We start from the raw sequence: 12,677 nt of genomic DNA, 5'->3' as shown, positions 1-12,677 counted from the left end.
AAGATGTGCGCTACAAAATGAACTTATTTTTTAAAACGTTTTTTCTTTTTAATTTTTGACGTTCTGATGGGCAGAGCAGTCTGAGATATAGTGGGGGGGGAGAAGAGTCTCCACGTGACCCGTGGTTACATTTAGCGATTTTTCTGTTTCCTCTTCATTTACTGCTCTCACATTACATGAAAACTAGATGGATTTCTGTGGCTGGAAGCTATTAAATGAATTAAAATACATTCACATAATTACGAAAGCCTAAAATATGTTACTAGTTTCAGATTTTGTTTTATTTCGACCTTTCTGACAGTCAAGCGTTAATTGCATTGCAAAACAATAAAGTTATTTTGGTTGGTTTGCTAAAGAAATTTGGCTTTTATTAAGCTTTCCTGCTGAGTTGGCTAGTTTCAACTGTTTGCTGCATTTCAAGTGGAAGTTTTCATCTGGTATTATGCCATAATAAAGAACCAAACATGAGATAATACAGTACTGGTACTTCAAGAAAATTTACGTCCTGAAAGCCACACTGAAAAGCTTCATATCAGGTCGAGGCGTACATCATTGGGATCTGGACATACGAATGTGCACTGTAAGGCATGCATTTTAGTATGGTTGACGAAATTCCGACGCTCTTGGAGTATACTCTGGTGTCTTGTGTTTCTTTTATGACATAATGTAAGATCTTTTGATGTTTTACACATAGGAACAAATGGGCTTCCTACGTCACCGTCGCTGCACAAGCGCGGTGACACCTCTTATCTGGCACTCTCTGGCAACTTTTGCAAATTTATATATGTGTACATATAAATAGGAATAATAAGAAAGGGTACATAAATAAAGAGGTTAATAGAAATCAATTATTTTCAATTAATGCCCAAATTTTAGTTTTTAGAGTTTCTCTCCCTTGAGTCCATACTAAGCTGAACTTAACTTCCTTGTAGTAGAGATCTACACACTCCATGTTAGATGCTTCTTCTTCTGACGCCGCAAAGCTTATTCTTCTTGACTGTGTAGGTAATGTAAATTTCATTTATCGGACTTCTTCTATATACATGCAGGCTGCATTGGTGACATGACATTTATGTATTGCACGGAAGAAAGGAAAACTTTCGTGGTTTTGCACAAATAATCATTATTATTCAGACAACACAAATGGCTACCACACAAATCTCACAAAAAATATGTCTTCTCCCCTCAAGAACTAAAGACTGAGTCTCCCTATTTAAAAAAAACAAAACAAATGGAATTGTTCATCATTTGTTATCCACCTTCCGGCGTTCAAAATATATCTTTATTGGTGCTTACAGTGGTTGCGTGCTTTTAAATTTTTGTTATAGTTTGGTGGGGCTTTTCCTTATGTACCTATACAATTGCCCCCACACTGTGACATGTAATGGAGGTGCACAGTGTTTTGTATAAACTGATCTGAGTGGCATGTGGTATGAAATGAATGTAGTATGTCAACTTTCCCCTGAGTGCTTGCAGTCCTGATACATTTGAGGGAGCAGTCAAGTCACGAATGACTGCTAAATGTGACTGTGATGGATGAGTGTTGTGCACATCAATCATGTTACCCAGATATTCCATTTCTGTGTTGAAAAATGAACACTTTGAATTGTTACACTTTAAAGCTGCCTCCGATAACACTTTGAACAGTGCCTCCACGTTCTGCAAATTTTGAACTGGCATGTGGCCAGAGATGTCTGTGTCATACAAGTAATTAGTACACATGGTGCTTGCAATGTAAGTTGCTCCTACTACCTCTGAAAAATTGCTGGGTCCAGTGTGCTGCCGAATGATAAATACTGAAATTGGAAAAGATCCAGATATATGTTAGTTACAAAAATCTGTTTGGATCCCTTGTCCAAATGCAGTTGCAGGTGTGCCTCTTGTAAGTCAATCTTTAGGGGGGGGGGGGGAATCTTGCCCTAGCTTAACCATTAAATCTTCTGGGTGGGGAAAAGGAAAAGAATGAACCACAGTTTTTGGGTTAATATTAACATTGAAATCTACAGACCTGATGGCTTCAAAAGAACAACCAAAGTGAACGCCCATTGGCTGGCAGACACTGGTTTAATGACATCATAATCCTGCAACCTCTGCAGCTCAGTTGCCACCAGTCCCATGAATTGTGGGGCACAGGATGGGCAAAAGAAAACTTTGGTTGTACATTGTCTTGTAATGTGATGAGGGTCTCAGACCCTTGTGTCTTGTTCAACTACCACCAAAGAAAGAACTATATTTATCAAACAAGGCACTGACAGAGGCAAGTGGCACAGCTGAATTTGCTTGCAGCACATTGTCATGAATTGATAATCCAAACAAGTCAACTTATTCACACCAAAAATATTTTTTCAGTCACGTGAACATAGAACACGAAACAAAACTGTATTTGTTTGTAGAAACACCGAAAGTGACAGGCAAACTACCCACATCTAAAACAGGATTGTTCTGCCCATTAAATGCTGAAACTGTGGTACTGGCTGCTGTAGTGGAGGGCTACCTGACTTAATACGTGGCACTATTAAGTAGTGTAACAGTCACTCCAGTCTCTAATTGAAATTTCACATTTTTATTTGCCACATGCAAGTGTAAGAACAGTTTGTCCTGGTAAGCAAATTGAGCTATGAACTGATATTCATGCACGGATGCAGCAGAAACAATATTCACTTTTGTTGGGACAGAGTTCAACAGAGACATGGAAAACTGACTGGCATCCAGTTGCTGAAGACACACTGTCTGTAAGTGGTCCCTTTTGCTGTAAGTGAAACACTTTGCCTGCTGGCATGTACTGTGCCCTGTCATGTGCACCGAAACAATGCGAACAAGGCTTCCTCGTTTGCACGGGCTGTGTCAGCTGGTGGCACCTCGCAGCTCTCAAGAGGGTGGGAGGAGAGGTTGTGGGGAGGGGGTCTTTTTCCTCTTTCTTATTGGCATCCTGCAATGCTGTGAGGACATACAGCATCTTTTTGGTGGTCAACGGCTGGAGTGTCGATATCGATTGTCAGCGACATTGCATGCCTTCCAACAAAGTATTTAACTAAATGAATAATAGCATCTGACTTACTGATAATGATAGGTGTTGGCTGACTGACTTACACAACTGTCTGTTCATTTTGATAACTGAGGACCGTAGTTTACACTTTAACTCAGTACCAGCTACATGTCATTATCTTAATGAAAGATATCCTGCAACTGATTGGATCATGTTCCTGCAACTGACTGGATCGTTATCCTGCACACTTACTAATAGACGTGTGTAAGCGTAGATTCAAATTTGGTTTCGTATATTAATTAATAATGTGAAAAAAAAAATCAAAATCAGATAACCCAGAATTATAACAAGCAAAAGAGAAATTTGGTTTCACTCTGAGCTTTATTGCCGGAAAAAAGACAAATTTGTACATAGTACACCATGTGATCAAAAGTATCAAGACACCTGGGTGAAAATGACTTACAAGTTTCTGGCGCCTTCCATAAGTAATACTGGGATTCAATATGGTGTTGGCCCACCCTTAGCTTTGATGACAGCTTCCACTCTCGCAGGCATACGTTCAGCCAGGTGCTGGAAGGTTTCTTGGGGAATGGCAGCCCATTCTTCATGGAGTGCTGCACTGAGGAGAGGTATCAATATCAGTTGGTGAGGTCTGGCATGAAGTAGGTGTTCCAAAACATTCCAAAGGTGTTCTGTAGGATTCAGGTCAGGACTCTGTGCGTCCGTCTCCATAATCGGGATGTTATTGTCATGTAACCACTCCGCCACGGCTGTGCGTTATGAACAGGTGCTCGATCGTCTTCAAAGACGCAGTCATCATCCCCGAATTGCTCTTCAACAGTGGGAAGCGAGAAGGTGCTTAAAACATCAATGTAGGCCTGTGTTGTGATAGTGCCATGCAGAACAACAAGGGGTGCAAGCCTGCTCCATGAAAAACACCACCACACCATAACACCACTGCCTCCGAATTATACTTTTGGCACTACAAACGCTGGCATATGGCGTTCACCGGGCATTCGCCATACCCACACCCTGCCATCAGATTGCCACATTGTGTACCGTGATTCATCATTCCACACAATGTTATTCCACTGTTTAATCGTATGCTCCTTGCACCAAGCGAGGCTCATTTGGCATTTACTGGCGTGGTGTGTGGCTTATGAACAGCCGCTCAGCTGTGAAATCTGAGTTTTCTCACCTCCCACCTAACTTTCATAGTACTTGCAGTGGACCCTGATGCAGTTTGGAATGCCTGTGTGATGGTCTGGATAGATGCTGCCTATTACATATTATGACCCTCTTCTACTGTCTGTGGTCTGTCAGTCAACAGATGAGGTCAGCCTGAATGTTTTTGTGCTTTACGTGTCCCTTCACATTTCCACTTCAATATCACATTGAAAACAGTGGACCTATGAATGTTTAGGAGTATGGAAATCTCGCAAACAGTAATATGACTCAAGTGACACCCAATCACCTGACCACGTTTGAAGTTCGTGAGTTTCATGGAGAACCCCATTCTGCTCATCTCATGATGTGTAATGACTACTGAGGTCGCTGATACGATGTACCTGACATTTCATGTAAATAATTTCTGCTTCTGTGAGGATTCCCAGAGCATACCAAAAATGGGTAACAATGGAAAAGTTTTCCACACTGAATAATTAGTGAACAAGTTCTTCTAGTAGAAGCGGACATTTGTGGAATCTGAAAAATTAGGATTACACAAGTATGAGACTGAACTTCAGAAGTAATTGTAAATTAAGATTTGAACATTCTGGTACTTGGAATCTTCTATATGAATAGTTTTTGAAACAGGAAGTTTTTGGAAAAAACAAAATGCTAGTGGAGATAAGAGAAGTGACTGCTTAAAAATTAGCTACACCAATTTAGCCAGAAAAATCTATTAGCCCACTGCGAATTTCATCATGTGTTCTAACTGCAAATTTCATCCTAACATGTTCCTGATGAACCTTAAATTAGAAATATTTCATTATAAAAACCAAGTGCATTATTGCTCCTCAGTGCTTGGCAGCCCGCATCTCGTGGTCGTGCGGTAGCGTTCTCGCTTCCCACGCCCGGGTTCCCAGGTTCGATTCCCGGCGGGGTCAGGGATTTTCTCTGCCGCGTGATGGCTGGGTGTTGTGTGCTGTCCTTAGGTTAGTTAGGTTTAAGTAGTTCTAAGTTCTAGGGGACTTATGACCACAGCAGTTGAGTCCCATAGTGCTCAGAGCCATTTTTGAGTGCTTGGCAAATTGCTCTATGAAGAATAAAATTTCAGTACCTGCTTGAGTAGTACCTTGAAAAGAGGTTAGAAGGTGAACATCAACAAAAATACCAGAAAGACAATGGAATGTTGTTGAATTTAATTGGGTGATGCTGACAGAATTAGATTAAGGGAATTATACACTGAAAGCAGTTGTTAGGTTTTGTTGGTTGAGCAGCAAAATAAGCGGTGCTGGACAAAGTAAAGAGGATATAAAATGTGAACTGGCACTAGTGATAAAATCATTTCTGAATGAGAAATTTTGGTTGTATTGAATATAAACTTGTGTCAGAAAGTTGGTTTTGATGGTATTTATTCTGTGTACAGGGGTTGGACAAAAATGTGGGAACACTGTGAGAAATGCATGTTTGAACATAAATGTAGATATTGGCCAAATCTGTTGGTGGCACTGTTGTATCAAGTGTCAGTTGTAGTCAAAACAGTGTTCTTTGTAGTTGTGAGTGCATTATGTTAGAGCCAAGTGAATTCGAATGTGGGCAAATTGTTGGTGCTCCTATGGCGGGTGCTTCTGTAATCAAGGTAGCCAAAGTGTTTGGTTTTCAAGAGGCACTGTAGTGAAGATGTATGCTGTGTATAGGGAAAGTGGAAAAATGTCATCCATTAAGCCAGAACATGGACAAAGGTGTATATTGAGTGATCTTGAGTGACGGTCATTGAAGAGGATAATAACAAAAATAAAATTATGTAAACAGTCACTGCAGAACTGGATACCATGCAGGCGAACCCTGTCAGCATCAAAACAACATGAAGAGAGATCCAAACACACAGAATAGCAGGGAAGCTGGAATTTCCAAACCATGCGTCAGTGATGTGAATGACCACAAAAGCAGTGCAGAAGCCATAAAACCTGGACTATGGAGCAATGGAAGAAAGTTATTGGGCCAGATGAGTCTTGTTTCTCACTGTTCCCAACTTCTGGCTGAATTTATGTCTGCCGTGCACTGTCCAAAGCCTATAATACAGACAGCTTGCTGCCAAGAATAGAACATGGTGGGGGTTCAGTGATGGTTTGGACAGTCATATAATGGTATTCTGTGGGCTCCATGGCTCCTCTGGAAGGTCACATTCCTGCCAAAAAATTTGTGGAAGGTTTGGCTAATCATGTCTATCCCATGGCACAATATTTTTTCCTCAACGGTGATGTTTCAATATGACAGTGCTCGTACTCATACAGCTTGGATCTTTCAGGACTGGTTTGTGAGCATGAAGATGAATTGTTGCGTCTCTCCTGATCACCAGTCAACGTATCTTAGTGTTACTGAGAGACTTTGTGGTCTGCTTTGGAGAGAGGGGTGTGTGATCGCTATCCAACTCAGTCCTCGTTAACTACATTTGCCACTATTTTGCGGGAAGTTTGGCATAGTATTTTCTTGAAAACCAAACAGTAACCATATTTATCCATCCGAGATGACTGGAAGTTGCTTTGATTACCAATAGTTTTCCTACACCATAGTAAACATGGTAATGAGTTGTGTTTTTGGGGTTTCCATATTTTTGCCATCCGGTGTAAGTGAAACATGGACTACAAACAGTTCAGATAAAAAGAAACTAGTTTTTGAAATGTGGCACTACAGGAGAATGCTAAAGATTAGATGGGTAGATTGCACAACTAATGAGGAGGTACTGAATCTAAGTGGTATGTTTTGTATAGCATGGCTAAAAGAAGGGATTGGTTGATAGGGAACATCCTAAAGCATCAATAAGTAGTCAGTTTGGTAACTGAGAGAAGTGTGTGTGTGGAGGAGGGAGGTAGTTGAAGAAGAGGCATGGGGACAGGAAGGGGAGAGGTACCAGGTTAGTTGCATCTGGGAATTTACAAGGATGTGGTGAGGATAGGATAGTGGTCTGCAAGATTCAGCATCAGAAGATATGTGCTGGAAGGGGGAGGAGGGGGGGGGGGGAGAGAAGGATGTAGAGAAAGAGAAATGGCTATGCAGGTGAGCTGTGGTGATGGAAGGTGTTTGCGATGGTGGAGTGAGGACGGAGAAGTATGTAGAGACTGGTGTAAGACAGGGACTAGCTTAGTTTGAGGCCAGTGAAGTTCTCAATTTCCCACCTGCCCAGTTGAGAAAATCTGATGTTGTTGGGATGGATCTAGATGGCATGGCATGGGCCGTGAAGCAGCCATTGAAGTCAAGAACACTGCATGTTTGGCAACTGGGTAATCTAGCAGACTTATGGCTACAGTTTGGAGGTGACCATACATACAGACTGAATTTGTTAGTATTCATGTCCACAAAGAATGCTGCATAGTGGCTGCTACTAAGTTTGTAGATTACGTGGTTGCTTTTGCAGGTGGCCCTGCCTCTGGTGGGGTAGGAAATGCCTGTGACAGGACTTTGTCTCCCCAGTCACCTAATGTCTTCCAACCTGCTAACTGGCCACAAAGGAATGCCCCCCTCAAGACTCAGTCCACCCACATATGATGCAACTGAATCTCATTCTTGGCCAGTGTTTCAATTACCTATTATCTTGTCCTGTAATGAGAAATAGCCTCCCCACTGTTGTCTCACAGTGGTACTTGTCCAAACTATGCAATATCCTATCCTGTCTCTATTCGGATCCATCCATGAGATGAGATGGTCGATATCAAAGAAGATGGCTCTTTGGACTGAGGAGAACCAGGTTGAGTGAATGAGAGAGATGATGTTGAGGTTCTAGAGAAATGTGGATAGGGTTTCCTCACCATTGGCCTATGTTGTCATGAGTGAATCTGAGCTAGGTAAAGGGTATGGGACACTGGGAGTGGCTAGGAGGGCGCATTAATAGGTGGGCATCGGATGGTGGCTTATGAGTGCCCATGGCTGTAGTGCAGTTTTGTTTGTAGGCGATGCCTTCAAAGGAGAAGTAATAATGAGGATACAGCTGTTCATTGTGAGCAGGAAAGAGGTTGTGCATTTGGAGTCAGTCAGATGTTGGGAAAGGTAGTGTACACTGGCAGCCAAGAAATGGGCATTGGGGATGTTAGTGTAGAAGGAGATGCCAATGATTGTGATGAGCAAGGTTCTAGGTGGTAAAGAGACAGGAAATGTGGAGAATTATTAGAGGAAATGGTTAGTGTGTTTCGTATAGAATAGTGGGTTGCAGGCAACAGGCTGAAGCTGTTGGCCTACAAGGGCAGAGATTTTTTCTATATGGATGCAGTGTCCATTAACAATGGATGGTTGAGTTTATTGTAGATCCATCCTGGAATCTCTTCTCTGAGTCTGTCTCCCTCCTAACCCCCACAGCTCACATGACTCTCACTTTGTATATGCTTCATAAAATCCATCCCCACAGGAGGCCTCATACCTTTCATTGCTGAAATCACACAGCCACAACTTTCCCTAGTTCCTGTTCTCCACATGCCTCTATCCTCTTCCCTGATCTCACTCCAGCCTCTCCGCCTCCCCTCCAACTCCATCCCCCCCCCCCCTCTCTCTCTCTCTCTCTCTCTCTCTCTCTCTCTCTCTCTCTCTCTCTCACACACACACACACACACACACACACACACACACACACACACACACACACACACACACACAAAACCCAGTTATTCCTTCCCCTTCCTGCATCATCTGTATCCTCAAATAATGACTCCAACCAAGATTGCTGCTAGACCCAGTTGGGTCACAACACCTGGAGATAACAGTGTGCACGTGTGTGTGCAGTTTTTTTCTTTGTCTGTCTGATGAAAGACTTAGCTGAACCGTTTAACAGTCTACAGTTCAGTGTGTCTGCTGTTTCATGCCTTCTCTATGTGAGGAGTAGCAATCTATTCCATACTCATGTTTTTAATAATTTTTCATACACAAGATGTGTAGAGGTCTATAAAACCCAGTTAATTTTTAACCGAAAACGTGTAAACAGCCTTACATAACATACTTCAGACGAGTCAGTTTTGTATACCAACTTATTGAGAGTGTAAGTAGCAAGAATCAAGCCTATTCTCTTCCATGTCACTGCACCTTACTAGTGTTCAGTAAATTACTAGTAACCTCACATGTAAAAGAAATAAAGTCCCATAACTTTTGCCAGAATTATTATAAGACCAACTCTCTACGCACCATAATTTGACCAAATCAGACAATTCGCGTAATTAAAATCAGTCCTAATATTGAATTGACAAAAAAAAATTACAATTCCAAGTAAAGTATGCAGTTGTTTTGCCACCCAAACTTGACAAAGTTTCTGCATCTGACAACAGGAAAATCTTGATTGTCCCCATCCTCTTGTCTGCATTATAAACCAGTGGTTGATTTTCTTGCATCACTTGACCCACATCTGTCATTTCAGACACACTAGCACAATTATAAAATGTATGGTATTAAAATTGCAAAGGATTTAGATTAAATGTGTACCTCATACATACTGTTGCTTCATTGTTTCTTACATAAATGGCCAATTAAAGTACTAGTATATGATGCATACTTTGATAAGCAAAAGAAATGTCCTTAAATTTTATGTACAACATAAGTGCAACAAATGATTTTACATTTCCTTTCATGTGGTGGCATTTGAATTATTGTGCCCTGCACCATTCTTCTTAATTGTATTAGCATAATTAACACTGATTTATGTGAAATTAACTATCTTATAATCTCATGACACCTAGACCCTGATGAAGAGAACATCCACACTTTTTTTCCTCCTGCTTTATTATTATTAGCTGTGTACTGGGAGGATGGAGGGGCTGGTGACTGTTCTCTTGCAATACTCACTATCATCTTTAACCGTCACGTCTCATATAGACCATTTTGTTCAATTTACATTGTTTCCTGTTTCGTTGAGAAATGTTATTTTAAATCAGCTATTCTCATTTGAATTTTCTTCACCTGGTAAATGTTGTTGTTGTTGTTTATATTACAATAATTTGGGTTTCCAGCAGGAATTTGAATCAGCTACAACAGAAAGAATTCAGAAACTCATGGATGATATTGAATGCATCTTATACGATGAACCTTTGGAAACACCACCTAGCAAGGAAATTATTGATGAATGCCGAATGTGGAAGGAGGCATTTCCACATATGAGGTAAACACAATTTAGAAGTTTCACTGCATAATGAACAGTGCGCCAATAATTTTGTATCTTTATTTCTGATTGCAGTCGTGAAATCTCTAGTTCTCACATGTTTTCTTTCATTTCATTGCTGTCCCAGTGCACATCACCCAAATATATTGTGCAGGTCTTTTGTTATTGCGACTGTTCATGTACCAGTTGGAAAGTCACCCCTGATGTTGTTTATAAACATATACACAGTTATCATGAGCGTTACCTATGGGTTGAACAATCCACTCAAATGGGCTGCAGAGTTTCAGTTGAAAGTAAAGCATCAGTAGGGAGCCATTATAGAAGTCTGCTGTACAGTAGAGTGAACATCCACCATGCAATGAAGGACAGTTGTGACCAATGTTCAGGTCGACATCAACACATTGTGTAAGGCTTGTTGGTCAGGGAAGCTGCTCAGTGTGTGGACTGGAATGGAAGTGATGTGTTGCAGATATGGTATCAGTTCCAGTTGACAGGTAGTGTTGAGAACTGACACTATGCAGGCCATCCTTTTTGTCAGGAGCATGGGATGATTAATATCTACTACTTTTGAGTTGAAAGAGCTTTGGGCTGAGTACTCCAGAACTGAATTTGGCATTCGAAATGGCTACAGGATGTTATTTATCACATCAAACTGCTAGGAGATGATCACATGACGTGAATCTCCATTCCCACTGATCAGGATGAATACCACAGCACTGTGGATTCCATTACAAATGGGCAAGAAGTCATCCGAATGGACACCTGAGGAAAGGTGTCAGGTGTTGTTTATAGAAAAATCTTGGTCTGTTTGTACCCTGATAATCACAGAAAGTGTGTTTGGAGACAGCCTCCAAGACTGTGCCCCACATGTGCAACATGGAGGTGGTGGTGGTGGTGGTGGTGGTGGTGGTGTAATGTTTTGTGGTGGCATTACATGGAGCCGCTGTACACCTCTTGCAGTTTCTGAGGGCAGTCTTGCTGCTCTGTAGCGGGCGGATGAGATTTTACAGCCAATAGTGGAACTGTATCACCGACATTTTGGTGACAATTTTATCTTGATGGATGATAAGTCAAATGCTCATCATGGTGTTCTCATGAATACTTTTCTTCAGCATGCTAGGATCACCAGAATGGGGTGCCCTGCCTATTCCCTAGATGTGAACCCAATCAAACATATAGGGGATTGATTGAAATGAGCTGCATTTGTACACTGGGCAAGAAGTCATCCAAGAATGGACACGTGAGGAAAGGACCACATACTGTGCATGATTTATGAACAATTGCCATTGAAGGGTGGGACAATTTGGTACAAAGCTGGCTTTATGATTTCATTGATGGTATGCCATGACAAATTCAAGCTTGCATCTGAACAAGGGGAAGTTTCACGACCTATTGACATTGTCCAGAAGCGCTGTGAACCTCCGCCCCAACCCCCTGCCTGAATGGGAAACACATAATTTTGTCATTACACTTTTTTGCAGATGAATATAAACACACACTTCAAGAGCCAGTTTTTGTTTTCTGTGCCATGGATTTCAAATTAAAGGGGTGATGCGAAACTTTTGTTGATATGTGTGTATTAAAGGCAGTACAGTCCCTTGTGTCAGACCTTGTTGAGGGGTCTGGGAAGGAGTGTGTGGAACTTGATTGAAAAGAATGTAAAGCAAGTCTGAATGCCACTGTGTTTTGCTGGGCATGCTTCTATTGGGCGTGGTATGGCCTTGCCGTCCTCCAACCTTTGAACTAACTTACCCAGTGAGTAATAGGGGAACCTTTCAATTTTTCATGTTCTCTTAACCGTGATGCAGTTTGAAATTTTCCGTATTAACAAACATTGTTAGAGGTGAAAGGAATAATAAGTGACAGTATGGAAGTTAAATTTTTGCAGGGTGTTTCATATAGATCAGGCCATAACATCAGTCACCTATTGTGTGCTTTAAAGACCCCTCAGATGTCTGTCTAGAGATTTCATGGGTGCTGCTGTTGCAGCTGACTGCAGTTTATAATCACAGTAAGTGCCAAGCCTTTCAGCAAAGTTTGCTTCACACATTGGGGTAGATTTGTCACCATATTCCCTCTTCATTTAATGAATTTGAGTATGTATTGCTTTTATCCCTCTTCCAGGATGTTACTTATCAAGCATTGACAGAGCAACTATATCTGAAGTAGAAGAGGTAAGTACATGTCAACTCAATGGGTCTCTCCGCTGCCAAAATTTCGTTGTATCCATTTGAAGGTCTAGAGGCTGGTAATGTGGTCTTTCTTACATTCACCCTCTGATTTGTGAGACTTCCTCTTCGTGTTGGGCTATTTCAACAGTATGATGCTTCAGTACTAGAGTTTTACCATCTACTGTAAGCCACTTTCTGTACCCTAAATGATGTGATGATTTTT

At 41.3% G+C, this 12,677-nt stretch overlaps 1 protein-coding gene across 5 annotated transcripts in view; it reads left to right on the top strand.

Annotated features, from left to right (window-relative positions):
* LOC126091235 (uncharacterized) overlaps positions 1–12,677 on the top strand; it is a 133,416-nt gene that overhangs the window by 83,228 nt on the left and 37,511 nt on the right. For 4 of the 5 annotated variants that reach the window (XM_049907046.1, XM_049907048.1, XM_049907049.1 and 1 more), the window contains one exon: positions 10,135–10,283. In XM_049907046.1, the coding sequence (XP_049763003.1) occupies positions 10,135–10,283 (149 nt within the window). The remainder of the gene's footprint in view (positions 1–10,134; positions 10,284–12,677) is intronic. The other variant, XM_049907047.1, reaches the window with a different exon arrangement.

Source organism: Schistocerca cancellata, chromosome 1 (assembly GCF_023864275.1).
Source record: "Schistocerca cancellata isolate TAMUIC-IGC-003103 chromosome 1, iqSchCanc2.1, whole genome shotgun sequence".
NCBI classification, from domain to species: Eukaryota; Metazoa; Arthropoda; class Insecta; order Orthoptera; family Acrididae; genus Schistocerca; species Schistocerca cancellata.
The sequence above is the reverse complement of the archived record's forward strand: the minus strand, read 5'-3'. Positions and strand labels throughout refer to the sequence as shown.